Below are 18610 nucleotides of genomic sequence, written 5' to 3' on the forward strand. Positions count from 1 at the left end.
AAGCTAAATGAATGCGTATATGGAAGTAAACGGGAGAGAGAGAGTGTCCATTTCAAGGGGTGGTGGGAAGGTCTGTCCCACAGACTGTGTGCACTGGGGAAGTCCCACTGTGCCCAGACAACAGTCATATTGAAAGCTGCAGTGCTGCACACCCATATGAGCAGATCTCCTAGCAGCAGTGACATTAACATGAACATTTTTGAGGCATGCTATAGACACTCCCCAGCTGAATAAGATCAGAGCCCCTCAGGTATCCCCCAGCTTATCACATCATAACGCCTTAGCACAGTCTAGTTACTTAGCCCTGGTCTACACTATGAGTTTAGGTCGAATTTAGCAGCGTTAGATCGATTTAACCTGCACCCGTCCACACGATGAAGCCATTTTTTCAGACTTAAAGGGCTCTTAAAAGCGATTTCTGTACCCCTTCCTGACAAGAGGATTAGTGCTGAAATCAACATCGCCAGGTCGAATATGGCGTAGTGTGGATGCAATTTGACAGTATAGTCTCTGGGAACTATCCCAGAGTGCTCCATTGTGACCTCTCTGGACACCTCTCAACTCAGATGCACTAGCCAGGTACACAGCAAAAGCCATGGGAACTTTTGAATTTCATTTCCTGTTTGGCCAGCATGGCGAGCTGTTCAGCACAGGTGACCATGCAGTCCTAGAATCACAAAAGAGCTCCAGCATGGACCGAAGGGGAGGTACTGGATCTGATCGCTGTTTGGGGAGATGAATCCGTGTTATCAGAACTCTGTTCCAAAAGACAAAATGCCAAAATATTTGAAAAAATCTCCAACGGCATGAGGGAGAGAGGTTACAACAGGGACTCGCAGTAGTGCCGCGTGAAAATTAAGGATCTCAGGCAAACCTACCAAAGAGGCAAACAGCAGCTCTGGGTCAGAGTCCCAGACATGCTGCTTCTATGATGAGCTGCATGCAGTTCTGGGTGAGGTCCCTACCACTACCCCACCCCTGTCCATGGACACCTGTAAGAGGGGAGTCTCATGCAACAGGGATGAGGATTTTGGGGACAAGGAAGATGAGGAGGTGGAGGAGGATGAGGATAGTGCACAGCACACAAGTGGAGAAACCATTTTCCCCGACAGCCAGGAACTGTTTATCACCCTGGAGCCAATACCCTCCCAACTCTCCCAAGGCGGGCTCCCGGACCATGAAGCCGGAGAAGGCACCTCTGGTGAGTGTACCTTTGTAAATACAATGCATGGTTTAAAAGCAAGCATGTTTAATGATTAATTTTCCCTGAAGACTTGGGATGCATTCGTGGCCAGTACAGCTCCTCCTTTTAAATGGCCAACCCAATGGGTGCTTGGTACGGGAAAGGAGGGCACTGCTGTTTGAAACCATTCCCACATATTAGGAAGGTTGAAGAAGCCAAAAGACTGTGGCTTACCATGGCTGCCTGCAAGCTGAATTCTGTTGCCCAGCCCTGCGTGTGTGATCTCTGACACCAGACTCGTAGGACCTCAATATAAGAGGCAAAACACGACTTTGTACCGAAAGCACATGTGCTATGTAATGTTAACAGCTTGGTTCACCGTGAAAGAGTCTACCCATTGTTCTCTAAATGTGTCTTCTTAAACACTACTCTCCCTTTTTTCCCTTCTGCAGCTGAAAATGTTTCAATGCTCCCCCATCTCCTCCATCCCAGAGGCTAGCGCAGATAAGAAGGCAAAAAAAACACTCGTGATGAAATGTTCTCTGAGCTCATGCAGTCCTTCCGCACTGAAAGAACCCAGCAGAATGCGTAGAGGCAAACAATGTCGGAGTCCAGGAAATCAGAAAATGAACGTGAGGACAGGAGGGATGAGCGGGATGAGAGGTGGTGGGAGCAAAATGAGAGGTGGCAGGATGCAATGCTGAGGCTACTGGGGGATCAAACTGATATGCTTCGGCATCTGATGGAGCTGCAGGAAAGGCAGCAAGAGCACAGACTGCCCCTGCAGGCTCTGTGTAACCACCCACCCTCCTCCCCAAGTTCCATAGCCTCCTCACCCAGACACCCAAGAAAGTCGGGGGTGGAAGGGAAGGCGCTCCTGGCACCCAACCACTCCACCCCAGAGGACTGCCCAAGCAACAGAAGGCTGGCATTCAATAAGTTTTGAAGTGCAATGTGGCCTTGTCCTTCCCTCCTCCCCATATCCACCACCCCACCCAGTGCTTCCTTCCTCCTCTACCCCTCCCAGGCTACCTTGGCAGTTATCCCCCTATTTGTGTGATGAATTAATAAAGAATGCATGAATGTGAAACAACAATGACTTTATTGCCTCTGCAAGCGGTGATCGAAGGAGGGAGGGTGGTTGGCTTACAGGGAAGTACAGTGAACCAAGGGAGCAGGTTTTCATTAAGGAGAAACAAACAGAACTGTCACACCATAGCCTGGACAGTCATGGAACTGGTTTTCAAAGCTTCTCTGATGCGCAGTGTGCCCTGCTGTGCTCTTCTAATTGCCCTGGTGTCTGGCTGTGCGTAATCAGCGGCCAGGCAATTTTTCTCGACCTCCCAGCCCACCATAAATGTCTCCCTCTTACTCTCACAGATATTGTGGAGCACATGGCAAGTGGCAATAACAATTGGAATATTGGTTTTGCTGAGGTCTAACTGAGTCAGTAAACTGCTCCAGCGTGCTTTTAAACGTCTAAATGCACATTCTACCACCATTTTGCACTTGCTCAGCCTATAGCTGAACAGTTCCTGACTACTGTCCAGGGTGCCTCTGTATGGCTTCTCCTCCATGGCATTAAGGGGTAGGCTGGGTCCCCAAGGATAACTATAGGCATTTCAACATCCCAAACAGTTATTTTATGGTCTGGGAAGTGAGTCCCTCCCTGCAGCTGTTCAACCAGACCAAAGTTCCTGAAGATGCGAGCGTTATGTACCTTTTCAGGCCATCCCACGTTGATGTTGGTGAAACGTCCCTTGTGATTCACTAGTGCTTGCAGCACCATTGAAAAGTACCCCTTGCGGTTTATGTACTGACTGCCAAGGTGGTCCGGTCCTAAGACAGGGATATGGGTTCCGTCTATTGTCCCACCACAGTTAGGGAATCCCACTGCAGCAAAGCCATCCACTATAACCTGCACATTTCCCAGAGTCACTACCCTTGATATCAGCAGCTCAGTGATTGCGCTGGCTACTTGGATCACAGCAGCCCCCACAGTAGAATTTACCCACTCCAAACTGATTCCCGACTGACTGGTAGATGTCTGGCATTGCAAGCTTCGAGAGGGCTATCGCCACTTGCTTCTTAACTGTGAGGGCTGCTCTCATCTTGGTATTCCTGCGCTTCAGGGCAGGGGAAAGCAAGTCACAAAGTTCCATGAAAGTGCCCTTACGCATGCGAAAGTTTTGCAGCCACTGGGAATCATTCCAGACCTGCAACACTATGCGGTCCCACCAGTTTGTGCTTGTTTCCCGGGCCCAGAATTGGCTTGGAGAGAAGTCTGTTTCAATGTCCTCATCACTATCGTGATCGTGCTGTCATCGCCTCCTCATCTGCTTTTGCAGGTTCTGGTTCTGCACATACTGCAGGATAATGCGCAAGGTGTTTACAATGCTCACAACAGCGGTGATGAGCTGAGCGGGCTCCAGACTTGCCATGGTATGGCATCTGCAGGAGAGCAGAGTTGCAGCGGAAGCGGTGGATGACAACAGATGCTATGAGAATAGATATTTATACCGAACAACGAGAGGACCTGCGAGGTGGATTCATGGCACCAGGAGAGCAGAGTTGCAGCGGAAGCGGTGGTTGGATGACGATGGCTAGCAGACTGCACCATCTGCTGAAAGCAGTATGGCGGCTGCCCAGAAAAAAGGCCCAGAAAGCCGTTGCTTTCACGGAGGGAGGGATGACTGACGACATGTACCCAAAAGCACCCGTGACAATGTTTTTGCCCCATCAGGCATTGGGAGTTTAGAATTCCAATGGGCCGTGGAGACTGCGGGAACTGTGGGATAACTACCACAGTGCAATGCTCCGAAAGTCAACGCTAGCCATGGTACTGTGGACGCACACTGCCGACTTAATGTGCTTAGTGGGGACACACACAATCAACTGTATAAAATTGCTTACTAAAAATCGACTTCTATAAATTTCACCTAATTTCTTAATGTAGACGTACCCTCAGAGCCGTCTCCCCAGAGAAACTAAAGAGCCTGGGTGCTTAAATTCATAACTTTGCTAGAACTAAAAAGTCATGGACTGAACAGAGATGCTGGATTTATGGCTTATTACAACAATTCATAACCCACTTACAACCCTCCAGCTGCTCAATCCCTTCCTGTCCCAGCTTATGACTGGAGAGGTGTTAACAGGCCACTTCATCTTGAATGGTCCCTTGAAATATGTGTTAACTACTTATGCTAAACAATCTGCTCCCCCTGTTATTTAGCAGTGACTCTCTCAGGGTAAGTCCACACTACAAAATTAAGTTGACCTAAGTTACACTGATATATGACCACGGCAGTAATTAAATTGCTTTTGCCTGTCCACACTATGCTCCTTGTGTCGGCGCTGGGCATCCTCACCAGGAGCACTTACACTGACTTAATTGTCAGCTAGGGGCATTGTGGGATGGCTTCAGAAAGGCAGAAACAGTTGATGTAAGCAACTCAATGTCTACACTGACACTGCGTCAACCGAACTGCATCAACCTAAGTGCTACACCTCTTGTAGCGGTGGAGTTAAGTCGGTGTAGTGGGTGAGTTACAGCTGCAGGAGCTACATTTTTGTTAACTCTGTTGTGTAGACCAGGACTGAGTTAGTTTCCCAGACCGGAAGAAGAGCTCTGCATAATCTTGAAAGCTCGTCTCTCTCACCAACAGAAGTTGGTCCAATAAAAGATATGATGTCATCCACCTTGTCTTTCTAGACTTCTGTAAAATATTTGACTTGGTACAGAAGGCATTTTGATTAAAATACTAGAATGATATGAAATTAACATGGCACACATTAAATGGATTAAAAACTGGCTACCTGATAGGTCTTAAAATCTAATTGTAAATAGGGAATGGTCAATGAGGGTGGCATATTTCCATTGGGGTCCTGCAGGGATCAGTTCTTGGCCCTACGCTATTTAGTATTTTGTTAATGACCTGGAAGAAAACAAAAAATAATCATTAATAATATTTACAAATAATACACAGATTGTGGGAGTTATAAATAAGGCTACATTTTAGTCATGGGTATTTTTAGTAAAAGTCATGGTCAGGTCACGGGCAGTAAACAAAAATTCATGGCCAGTGACCTGTCTATGACTTGTACTATATATCCCTAACAAACTTGGGTGCTCTGGGGCAGGGGATGGCTGAGGGGCACCACGGGTGCTCTTGGGGGAGAGGGGTGGCCCGGGACCCCTGCTGCTGTTTGGGAGTGGGGGTTGGCGGGGCTGGCAAGCACCCTACCTGGCTCCATGCAGCTCCCCAAGCACTGGCCAATGGGAGCTGCAGGGGCAATGCCTGTGGGCAGAGGCAGCACGTGGAGCCCTCTGGCTGCTCCTCTGCCTAGGAGACAACAGGTATGTCACCGCTTCCAGGGAGCACCCCCCTAAAAAGTAACCGCAGCCCAGAGCCCTCATCCTGTCCCATGCCCCAACTCTCTTCCACAGCCTATAGCCCCCTTCCACACTCAAACTCCTGCTGCTGCTGGGGGTGGAGGGGAGGTGCAGTGGCCCGAGACTGCCCCTGTAGCAGTTGGTGTGGCTAGCTCAGGGGCTGCCCGAGCTGCTCAAGTGGCCCCCAGATCAGCAGCACCAGACTCTTCAGAAGTCACAGAGGGCTCAGAAAGTCATAGAATCCGTGACCTCCATGACAGATTCACAGCCTTAGTGATAAATAATGAAGCGGACAGGTCATTGATTCAGAGCAATCTGGATCACTAGGTAAGCTGGGCACAAACAAACAATATGCATTGTAATATGGCTAAATGTATACATCTAGGGACAAAACACATAGGCCATTCTTACAGGATGGGGGACTCTATCCTGGAAGCAGTGACTCAAAGAGATTTGGGGGTCACAGTGGATAATCAGCTGAATGTGAGCTCCTAATAAGATGCTGTAACAAAAAGAGCTATAGAGATCCTGTAATGCATGCAGGGGGGAGGGGATCTTGAATAGGAGCAGAAAGGTTATTTTCTCTCTGTATTTGGCACTGGTGTGACTGCTCCTGGAAGCCTGTGTCCAGTTCTGATGCACAATAGTCCCTTCTGATCTTGAAATGTATGAAAAACATGTATTTTGAAGAATAGTTAAAAACTCAGACTCGCTGAGTGTTGTTGATTCTATATGGAGAGATGTTTGTTTAGGTCAGTTTTAATTTAATCATTTTATATAAAGTGAAGGATATATGCAACAGCTGTGGTTTTAAAGGCACGTCTTCATCTTGAGCACTTCAAAAGTAACATTAAAGGTCAACATCCAAGTTTGTCATCCACTCTGTGGCTTCCAGTAATATGGATTGCATAAAGGCTGTTCCTCCAGCAAAAGATCTTAGAGGGCAGCAATTCACTACATGTTCCATGGTTTGGATGTCTTCTCCACATTCACATGTAAGACTTCATTTTCCATGTGTGCATTAGGCAATTGCAGCATCTGTGTGATGTTCCGATGTGGTTTGCAAGGATCCATGTCTTATGCAACATGGTGAAGGTAGTTAATTGTTCTGTAGGATCCATGATCAGGTCTTGATTCTTGACCCTACAATTTTCACATAGCCTCCACCACTTGTCTTTTGGTGACACTCCTGGGGTTTCAAAAGCTTCAGCTGCTAACCAGAAAGGGTTCCTGGATTTAAGGTGGCATCTCAGGAGGGGGCTGGAGACCTTCATAGATGAGCAAGTCTGAGTTTGTTGTCGCAGAGTCACATTCTTGTATTATTGCTGCTTCTTTTGGGGGGATGTTGGTAAGATACACATGAGGACGGGGAATCAGAATGACAACGTTAAGTTCAGCACTTCTGTGACAATTTGCACACTGGCAAGTTTCATATGTGCACTACCTACTCATACTGGCACGCAGTATTCAGACACCGAGACAATAAGGGCCAAGGATGTCTGCTCCCCCATTAGTCTTGGCTAGTTTGTAGATTGTACTGTTCCTAGCCTTTATTCTGGCAGTGGTTTCTCTCAGATGTTAGGCAAGAGGGCTTCCCAAGTTATCTGTGTGGTTCTGGATTGTAGAGTTTGGTGCTGCAAGTGACATTTACGCATGTCTTTACATGTTGGTTGCTCAGGTGAAATGAGAAAGCAGCAGTTTGAGGGTTTGGTCAGTGTCACCATGACCAGTAGCACTTCTTCAGGTTCTGCAAATCTTGTGTTGAGGGTGCGTTCTGCATGGGTGGAAGGCTCACTTAACAGCAAGCGTGAGATCATCCTCTCATCCAAATTCTCATGACTGGCTTCTTGGCATGTCATTGAGATAAGTATTAGAGACAGTGCCAAGATGAATTCCTGCGAGAGCCAATTGTTCAGGAAACGAGGTCAGCTGGTCTGTTCTATTAGAAGAATGCAACACTTGCGATTGGTGAGCATAACTGTCAGTAGGTGCAGCGTGGCTCTGCAACATGCTATTTTTGACACTTTCAGACTCCGGCTGTCCCGTCAAACCATGTCATATGCTGAGGACAAATCCACAAAGGCTGCTGCTGGTTTGAGCCCATACTGATAGCCGGCTTCCATGTAGGTCACCAGTGCATGTACTCGATCACAGGTACTTCATCCCAGTCTGACCCCAGATTGCTCTTTTGAGAGGCAGTACTCAGAGATGGGCATAGTATCCTTCCCCAGAGCTTCTGTATTATGCATAGTAATGATACTAGCTGTTAGTTTGTCAGCTTATCTGCTTTCTGCAGTTTCAGGATGGTGGTGACCTTTGCCTGCTGCCACACTTTAGGCATTTGACCAAGGGCATAGACATTGGTAAAGAAGCGTGTCAAACAGTTGTGGCCATTCTGACCTCAGTTTTTCAGAAATTCTGGGAAAATGCCATCTGGGCCTGCTGTATTGCCAAGTTTGATGAGTTTTATGGGCTCGTCCACTTTTTCTCTAGTAAAAGGGTTTGATAGAGTCAGTTGCTGGGCAGTTGGACAGGAAGCAATAAAGCTCTGTCTTCCCTGTTCCTTTTGTGATGAAGATCTATTTGGGCTTTGGAATTCAGGAGCAGTAGGGTGGCAGAGGTTTCAGTTTCGACATATGACACTGTGCAAAGGGGAGGTTGGCACTGCCATGGTTACGGGGAAGCTTCCAGGCTTTCCTGGTTGAGCAGGTGAAACCAAGGCTCTGCATAGCTTTTGCATATCACTCTTATCTAGCAGAGTTCAGTGTTTCCAGGAGTGTGGTTGCGGCAGTAGGGTTATCTATTGTCCTGGACTCTTTTAGGAGAGCCTGATTGTCTACCAGTCATCAGGGAGTGTAGGCTTTCCTGTAGCCACAGGGGATGTTCCTTTTTACAGCCTCTTTAAGGAGATTGATGAACCTGTCATAACTATCCATTTTCACAGGGCTTTGTCAACCCACTTTTTCCACGGTTGCCATATAGCTGTTCAAGTTTCAGTGTGGCTTTGGTAGCAATGTGATTAGAGGACTAGGACACTGATGCATATGACAAGAGTTCAGTGTTGGCTTTGTGGACAATCATTGAGGACAGTTTGTTCCACCGGTAAGGGCCATGCGTTCCAGGCACAGAACATGAAGCATAAGTTGGATGAGTCAACTTTTCTCCACCTTGCAAGATGAGAGGTTCCTGGATGCTTAAGATCAAATGGTTGATGCTTATTTTGGTTCAAGGCCCATTTAAGAAGCTGTTTGCCCCTGGGCTTATTGTTGTCAGAACCTCAGGATGTAGGATGGCTAATGAAGTCTCCAACCCATATTGAAGTGTGGCTGTGATTTGCTAAAACCAATGTGGGCCAGGTGACATATGGTGGCTTACATCTAGATATTTGTGACCTTAAGCTGGCTGACTCTCATTATCATAGCACATGGTGTTGAAGAGTCTGAGTCCACAGAGCAGGTATTCCACAGCTGTTGTCTCATGAACAATGCGGGCCCATGTTTTGAGTGGTGTTGGCTCACTAAGTGATATTCTGCAATGTGACATTTGATGCTTTCTTGTGGTCTAATAAATGAATCTCTTGTAGCACGAGGACATTGATCTTCTGTTCATGTATTCGATTGGTCAGGTCATTGCATTTTGCAGGAGAGAGCCTTCCACATGGAGGTGGCATACACATAGGTGTGAGCCTATTTTTCTCTTTCATTGTTAATCCGCAAAGGGTCATTTCACTTGAGATCACCATAAGTCCCGAGTCTGTCAATTGGTGTTCAGTTGTCAAACTGATGGCTTGGTCGTGTCAAAGCTCTTATCAGGGAAGGCTGAGTGAAGGCTGTCACCACTTAAAGAAGGTGATGACAAGCATATGGAGCATGCCTTGGAAGGCCAATCATTGAGCCAAGTCAGACAGCAAAGGACATTTTGGTGTCACAGAGGTGCAATTCCTGAACACAACACTGTAAGGAAGCTGCTCAGATCAGGAGTATCTAATACCACAGAGATACATGATTGTATCATAAAGCAGATCTGCCAGTCTCTTCCACCTACCTAGTGTAGGCCAAACAGCGATGCAATGCAACACTGACCAGATGCTATAAAATCTTACAGTCACAACAGCTACTTCTCAAACACTACAGGAAAAACACGTGAGAAAGCACTCAACCCAGCGGGAGCGAACAAGGAGCTATGCATTGAAGAGGGGCTTATGCGGACCCAGAGTGCTGCTGCTGACACAACCTTGGTTTCAGATATTCAGATCTGTTGCACAGGGAACATGTGCACGCCCCAAGGGCACTTCTATTCCAGAGGAGCCCAGGGTCAATACTGAGGATGCATGCAAAACTCTGTAAGGACGAATCTATGTGAGCACTTCTCTAAAGAGAAGGAAACGCTTCACTCTCCAGTTGCTTGGCAATGAGGAGAATGAGAAGATGCACGTTGTAACTCCCTTGGCAACAGGAGAATGACAGGTCCCATTGAAGATTCTTAAATTCTATGGTCAGAGGGAACCGTTGTGGTCACCTAGTCTGACTGCCTGTATAACACAGGCCACTACCACCACTCAGCATCCACAATGAGACTCACAGGAAACTAATCATGGAGCCGTGATTGTTCCAAGAAATTATGTCCTACTAGTCCAAATATCATAAATACAAACCCAGGCCACCTAGGTGAAACCTCTGACTTCAGCTGGCAGAACTTCCCTTTGTGTTTATGCCTTGGGCAAAGTCCTGAGTTTCACTCACCAGTGTATCCGGGAAAGTAACTGTAGTTTTGATCCAGCATCTGGTTTGAAGGATGCTTTGTACCACTAAAATCCTCTAGGAACCGCGGCTTCACTAGGGGAGCCAGCACAGAGCAAGGGCTCTTCAGAACACTGGGGTCTGTCAGCAGGCGAGAGGTGGTTTTGCCATAGGTTTCTCCAATCTGGTAGCGGATCTGAGGGTAGAACCCACCATATCTGAGGAGGAAATCACAGACAGGTGCTTACTGGTTTGGCAGTGATGAACATTTTAAAGTTCCAGCTCCTCCACACATAGATAGAATAATTAGTTTCATTGTTATGTTTGCATGTATCTGAAAATATGTGTAATGAGGGTATACCGTACATACTTGTTCATAAGCTGAATATTTTGGGTAAAAAAGTGACATATCAAAGAGTAGGGGTCAGTTTATAAATGGGTCTACACCAAAATTTGATGATTTAAAACTCTATGGAATCATTGAATTGAATATCTAATACATTGTCATTTTGTTTACCTGGAGCATCTGCAGGCACGGAGCCCCTCAGCTCCCTTTGGCCGCAGTTCGCCATTCCGAGCCAATGGGAGTGCAGGAAGTGGCCACTTCCTGCAGCTCCATTGGCTGGGAATGGCAAACCACGGCCACAGGGAACTGAGGGTCTCCAGGCCTGCAGATGCTCCAAGTAAACAAAACGTCCTGACCCGCCAGCGGCTTACCCTGACGACCAGGAGCCAAAGTTTGCCAAACCCTGAAATATAGGGTCGGTTTATGAAAGGGTCATATGGTTTTTGCTATTTTTACCTAACCACCTTGGGGGGTCGGCTTATAAATGAAGGGGCCAATGAATGAGTATATATGGTATGTGGGTGCAAACGTGGGATGCCTGAGTGTAAATTGCAAATGAAGATGTGTATGGAGATGAATGTGCACATGCCAATGTGTTGTGACTTGAAAAGCGTGAAAGTGTGTGTAAGATCTGGGGGACCAATTGATCCTGGGTAGGTCTCTTGGAACTGGAAGCAACGTGAATATTTTGTGATTATGGTTAAGTGACCATATATCACTAAGTCCAGCTTGCCTGGGTGACAAGATAGATTGGAGAGCCCCAGGGGAGTGTCTGCGACTCCATGGTAAGAATGGCACAGTGATCCAGGAATTCATATTTGTTACCAGGCTGGTGAAGTCTAATGATAGAATATAGCACCAGTTCGGCATGCCTGCCCTGGAATAGGCACTCTAGACAGTGTGACACCACAGTTTTGAGTTTACATTCACAGCCTGTAAGAACACTGAATATTTTACAATCTCCAGCTGTTCTGTATTTAATCATAGGTCTAATCATGTATTTAATCATGAGTCTAAAAATGAACAAAATGAGCTTTTTACCTTTAAATAATTCCTGCCCTTCTGCTGTAAGAAGGGGATGGAAAAAAAAAAAGCAAACTCCAGTAAAACACTGAAAACATACATCTGCAGTAATTGATGTGTGTTTCAGAGGAAAAGTGACAGCGTGGCGCACAATTCAGTAAGGAGCTAAGGACACTGAATGTATAGGTAGATTCTGTAAACAGGAAACAGCACACTGATATTAACAGGTCACAGTTACACTATTAGTAACCACTGAAGCCGAAGTCTGGTGCAATAAATGAGTTTGTAACCAAGTAGCAAGTAAATTATTCACAGGGCTTAGTTGGGCATCGTCACTGAGCAGAGATTTCAGGTATTTGTGTTACTATGTCGTAGGTAACTGGACCATGAACAAAATCATTTTGTGTTGGTGCTTTTGTTCAGAGCTGACATGTAGCTACATGGTTTGTTTGCTCTTTTGCCTCAAGTGTTACTGTCTCTAAGGCCCATCATAGAAAACACGTCTTCCAGTGAATGACTCAAGGAGCTCAATCCATTGAACTTAACAAAGAGAAGGTTAAAGGTGACTTGATCACCATTTAGATTTACCTGTGGCCTTGGAAATATGAAACATTAAAAACAAATATTAAACAGAACTTAACTAGAAACAAACACAAATTGTGAACGTTAAACCACAATATACCATTTAAAGACATCTTTAATAACAAACAAAAACTAGAAAATCCCTATCCTCGCTCTCTCTCTCTACACACACACACACACACACACACACACACACACACACACACACACACACACACACAGAACTATGTTACTATGTTTAAAAGAACATTATTTAGGTTGCAAAGTCAAATCCTCAACAGTTAGGAAATGCCAGTAATTAGGTTGCTAGCGCTACCTTAATTCAATTCCCTGACGTGTATTCATTATGATATAATCTTTAATTACATATTATTTCCCCCCCGGGCCCTGGCCTCCACTAAATGCCCAGGATTGATCCTGGTCAGTGAATCAGCAGCAATTCATTCATGTTTTCTTTCTTACCTGAAGCCAGAAGGGTATTCCTTTGTATGAAGTGCACATTGATAACTCTGCTGGCGGAAAAGAGTTTCTTGGATGTTAAGGACCGGGACAGAGACTACGGAGCCTCAGAGGCTCTATCTACGGTGCATCTGGGAGCGAGCCTCCCAGCCGGAGTAAACAGATTTATCCTACCGGGGCTCAAGCTGGCATGCTAAAAATAGCAGTGTGGCCACTGAGGCTTGGGCTGGAGCCCCTGCCATGCACTGTGCATAAGGCTGCAGGTGCCACTGGACACCCAGCTTGAGGAAGCATCATCAGCCCTGATTCAAAAAAGAAAGCAGCTGGCCACCAAGGAACCAGAGAGTGAGGAGATCAGAGCAGAGGCATGGCAGTCCATAGCCGTCAGAGGCAAGAGGACGAGGCTGCGTTTTACACGGCTGTAGGCAGATGAGGATGGGCAGGCTATGAGAACCAGGAGGAATTCCACACAGCTAGAAGTTTCCAGTTGATACCACATCCTCAGCATGGAAAGTGGAAGCTATCTCTGACGATCTAGCTGGCTGAATGGAAGGGAGAGTTGTATGAGACACCTGTCTAAGCCCAAAATGTAAGAAAGTCAAGCTTGCCCCTCAAAATACCTGCATCCATTCAAGGGAGACAACAAACCTTGTTGGGGATTCTATACCGAGAAGAACGGAAAGACTGTTCCGCAAGGGCCAGGCAGATGACAGGACAGAGCCCTCCCAGAACCAAGACAGGTTTCTGAAGTCAGTGGGGAAGGAGTCACTGGTGAGGCTGCCACCAATGACACTGTTGTGGGGCACCTCACAGATTATAGATGACTTGGGAACTCAGAAGGGTCTAAAAGAGAGGAATGCCCAAGTGATCTTTCTTGGAGATCCTTCCTGTTCCATAAGTGAAGGAAGATTCTAGGAGTGAACTGCTGGCTAGGGATGTGGTTTACAGGTCTGGCTTTGTGGATCATAGGGCCACCTACCATGGGAAGCAGAGGAGGGGGGGTGTAAAGTTTGGATGGCCTCCATCTCAGTACAAGGGGAACCAATCTTCTAGCTATGCTGACTTCTAGACACGTTGGCTAGAGTAGTAAGGGGGAGTGAGATTCACTAGGGGATTTATGTGCTTGGATTGCTCACCTCCCAGGACAGTGACTTAATCACTGTGTTAACGGGGATTCTAGGGCAGGACTCGTTCAATCTCTCCTGTTGAAGCTAGTCCACTTTGTATACATAATTGAATAGAATAGCTGAAAGCCCATGCTGTTACACGTGTGTGGCATTTGGGTCAAGTATTCCACCAATGCAATGATTGCATGCAAATTAGCTGCAGAGTAAGGGTGTTGATTGGTTGAATTACCTTTGATATCACAGTTGTCTAGGACTCTTGGCATGGCATAGCTGTCTGCTGCACAGTGAAATGGTATAACAAGACCCAGTGGCTAGAAGTTGAAGTTGGATCAATTCAGACTAGAAATGAGGTGTACATTTTTAATAGTGAGGGTAATTAACCATTAGAACAATTTATCTTTGGTGGATTCTCCATTACTAGCAATGGTTAAATCAAGATTGAATTTCTAAATCACGATAGAAAAAACATCCTAATGTATATTCTCTAGCTCATACAGAAGTCCTGTGGCCGTCATTACACAGGAGTTCAGACTAGATGATCACAACGATCTCTTTTGCCTGCACAGTCTACGGATATTTTGTTTTTCTTTTTTTCAAAGTGCAGCCCTCTCCCTTATTTGCCACACACTAGTAAGACACTGCTCTGAAGACAGAATTCTTCATTTTCTCGTGAACATTTCTATGGCGCTCATCACTATCGTATCTCATGCTTCACAAGCACGGATTAATATATTTTCACAACACCCCTGTATGATGAAGGGGTATTATCATCCTATTTTATAGCTGGAGAACCAAGACACAGAAAGATTAAGATCAGAACTGTCCACTAATTTTGTGTGTCCAATTTGAGACACCGACCCATTACATATAATCATCTGGCACTTCATATGTTCAATTCCTGGCTCCCACTGACTTATAGACTCATAGACTCATAGACTCATAGGTCAGAAGGGACCAATCTGATCATCTAGTCTGACCTCCTGCACAAGGCAGGCCACAGAACCCCACCCATCCAATTTTGTACAACCCCTATCCCAGGACCGAGTTATTGAAATCCTCAAAAATGGTTTGAAGACCTCAAGCTGCAGAGACACCACCAGCCAGCGACCCGTGCCCCACGCTGCAGGGGAAGGCGAAAAACCTCCAGGGCACCTGCCAATCCGCCCTGGAGGAAAATTCCTTCCCGACCCCAAATATGGCGATCAGCTAAACCCTGAGCATGTGGGCAAGAGTCACCAGCCAGCACCAAAGAAGGAGTTCTCCGCAGCAACTCAGTACCCATCGCATGCAACATCACCCCGCAGACCATTGAGCAGACCTGTCTGGTGGTAATTCAAGATCAATTGCCCAAATTAACGATCCTATCATAACATCCCCTCCATATACTTATCAAGCTTTGTCTTAAAGCCAGGAAAGTCTTTTGCCCCTACTACTTCCCTCGGAAGGCTATTCCAGAACTTCACTCCCCTAATGGTCAGAAACCTTCGTCTAATTTCAAGTCCAAACTTCCTAATATCCAGTTTATACCCATTCGTCCTCGTGGCTACATTAGTACTAAACTTAAATAATTCCTCTCCCTCCCTAACGTTAACCCCCTTGATATATTTATATAGGGCGAGCATATCCCCCCTCAGCCTTCTTTTGGCCAGGCTAAACAAGCCAAGCTCTTTGAGTCTCCTTTCATAAGGCAGTTTTTCCATTCCTCGGATCATCCTCGTAGCCCGTCTCTGAACCTGTTCCAGTTTGAATTCATCCTTCTTGAACATGGGACACCAGAACTGCACACAGTATTCCAGATGGGGTCTCACCAACGCCGTATACAATGGTACTAACACCTCCTTATCCTTGCAGGAAATACCCCGCCTGATGCATCCCAAAATCGCATTTGCTTTTTTAACAGCCGTATCACATTGGCGACTCATAGTCATCCTGCTATCAACCAGTACCCCAAGGTCCTTCTCTTCCTCCGTCGCTTCCAACTGATGCGCCCCCAACGTATATCCAAAATTCTTATTATTAATTCCTAAATGCATGACCTTGCACTTTTCACTATTGTATTTCATCCTATTTCTATTACTCCAGTTTACAAGGTGGTTCAGATCTTCTTGAATAGTATCCCTGTCCTTCTCCGTGTTAGCAATACCCCCCAGCTTCGTGTCATCCGCGAACTTTATTAGCACATTCCCGCTCTTTGTGCCAAGGTCAGTAATAAAAAGGTTAAATAAGATCGGTCCCAAAACCGATCCTTGAGGGACTCCACTGGTGACCTCCTTCCAGTCCGACAGTTCACCTTTCAATACGACCCTCTGGAGTCTCCCCTTTAACCAGTTCCTTATCCACCTTACAACTTTCATATTCACTCCCAGCTTTTCCAATTTAACTAACAGCTCCCCGTGCGGAACCGTGTCAAACGCCTTACTGAAATCTAGGTAAATTATATCTACCGCATTTCCTTTATCTAAGTAATCCGTCACCTTCTCAAAGAAGGAGATCAGATTGGTTTGGCACGATCTACCTTTAGTAAATCCGTGTTGCAATTCGTCCCAATTACCATTGACCTCTATGTCCTTAACTACTTTCTCCCTTAAAATTTTTTCCAAGACTTTACATACTACAGACGTCAAGCTAACAGGCCTATAATTACCCGGATCACTCTTTTTCCCTTTCTTAAAAATAGGAACTACATTAGCAATCCTCCAGTCATACGGCACAACACCCGAGATTATCGATTGCTTAAAAATTCTCGCTAACGGGCTCGCAATTTCACGCGCCAGTTCCTTTAATATCCTCGGGTGGAGATTGTCCGGGCCCTCCGACTTCGACCCATCGAGCTGTTCAAGTACGGCCTCTACCTCAGTTGCAGTAATATCCACTTCCATATCCACATTCCCGTTTATCATCCCTCCATCATCGCAAGGTTCCTCACTAGTCTTATTAAAAACCGAGGCAAAGTACTTGTTTAGATGTTGGGCCATGCCTAGGTTATCCTTAACCTCCATTCCATCCTCAGTGTATAGCGGCCCCACTTCTTCTTTCTTTGTTTTCTTCTTATTTATTTACTTCAATTGCTGCTGTGAATGCTCAGCACTTCTGAAAGTCAGATTCCCAGGAAATGAGGAATATTGACCAACTGTGAAAATTTGATACTATCACACAAGAACTCTTTGGCAGCGATAGAATCCAATTTCCCACAGCAGCATTCAACCACCTTAACTCTGCCTTTCTCTCCTTGCAATTTCCTGTCTCATTCCCTACACACCTTCCGACTTCTGTAACTATTAAAGCAAGGGTCTTACAGAGAACAGTCTTCCCTCACTCCAGAACCCTGATTCATCCCCAGAGCAGGGCCAGTTGTGCACAAAGTGAGGCGAAGGTATGTTTAAAATATGTGTGTGTCAATGTAATTCAAAATTGGATCATAATGCATATGGACAAGCTGACATTTGTTAATGCTTCACAGGCAACCTTAATTCTGACATTTCCAAACTAAATTGTGCTGACAGAGGAATGGGAAGACTCTGGAATCTTGGACTCCATTCCAGGCTCTGCAAAGGAGTGTGTTACATTTCAGCGACATCTGCTGGAGGGTTCATGCTGCCAGTGCTAAAATAGCCTTAGAATTTTAGACATTATGGATGACAATTTCCTAACTCAACAAGTGTGACAGCCAACATGGAGGAATTCTTTGTTAGATCTTGTCTTAACAGATAAAGAGGAACTGATCACACAAATAAAAGATAGCTGCAGCTTAGGTACAATTGACCACGATTTGATTACATTTATCATGTGTAACCAGAATAAAGTTGAAACCAGTAAGAGATAATACATGACCAGGGCCAATTTCACAAAGCTAAAACAATTATGAGCCAAATCAGCTGGGAGGAAGAAATTAAGGAGAAAAATATGAATGATAACTGGGAATATTTAAAGAATTCTTACTAGCTGCCCCAAAAGCCACAGTCAAGGAAGAAGGGCATATTGGTTAAAAAAACAACCTGACTTGGTATGTGTGTGTATAGATAACAAATGGAAGAAAGGGGAAGCTGATAGTAAGGAGTATGAATCAGAAGCTAGGAATTGTAGAAAATTGACAAGGGACTGTGACAAAGCTGGGGATTTTTGTAATGTTTGACATGAATAGTATGTGCACGCCTCAGTTTCCCTGTGTGCTGCATGTTTAACAAGGTGGTGGGAGAGGGTTTGTTGTTGCAGAGGACCAGGTGTGACCTCGCTTGTCAACCGGGACCCCCAGACAATGTCCTGGAGATGTGGAACCCTAACAACTGGTGACCTGGTAACTAAAAAGCCCACCCCAGCTTGGCAGTCAGCCGATTCTGGCCAGTGGGAGGACAAAGGACAGAGGAAAGAGGACCCCGGTGACCTAGGGTGACCAGATAGCAAGTGTGAAAAATCGGGACGGGGGTGGGGGGTAATTGGTGCCTACATAAGAAAAAGCCCTGAATATCGGAACTGTCCCTATAAAATCGGGACATCTGGTCACCCTACGGTGACTTGACCAACCAGTTGCAGCCAGAGGGGAACAAAGGACAGACGAGAGAGGGCCCCAGTGACCTGTTTACCTGGGACAGAAGACAAAAGACAGAGGAGGAGCTGTTGGGGAAGATGATCAGCTGGAAGGAGGGGGCTGATGAACTGGGGAGAGAGAGCAGCCAGAGCCCCCCCTAGATGCAGGAGAGACCTGGATGTCCTGTGCTGAGGGTTGCTAGGCCTGAGGGCCCGGAGAGCTTCCTGTGCCGG

At 46.0% G+C, this 18610-nt stretch overlaps 1 protein-coding gene across 1 annotated transcript in view; it reads right to left on the reverse strand.

Moving 5' to 3' along the window:
* FAM166A (family with sequence similarity 166 member A) overlaps positions 1 to 18610 on the reverse strand; it is an 84262-nt gene that overhangs the window by 63473 nt on the left and 2179 nt on the right. The window contains 2 exon segments of the mRNA XM_050926393.1: positions 5428 to 5526; positions 10319 to 10533. Coding sequence (XP_050782350.1) covers positions 5428 to 5526; positions 10319 to 10533 — 314 coding nt within the window.

Source organism: Gopherus flavomarginatus, chromosome 17, assembly GCF_025201925.1.
Source record: "Gopherus flavomarginatus isolate rGopFla2 chromosome 17, rGopFla2.mat.asm, whole genome shotgun sequence".
Classification (NCBI taxonomy): domain Eukaryota; kingdom Metazoa; phylum Chordata; order Testudines; family Testudinidae; genus Gopherus; species Gopherus flavomarginatus.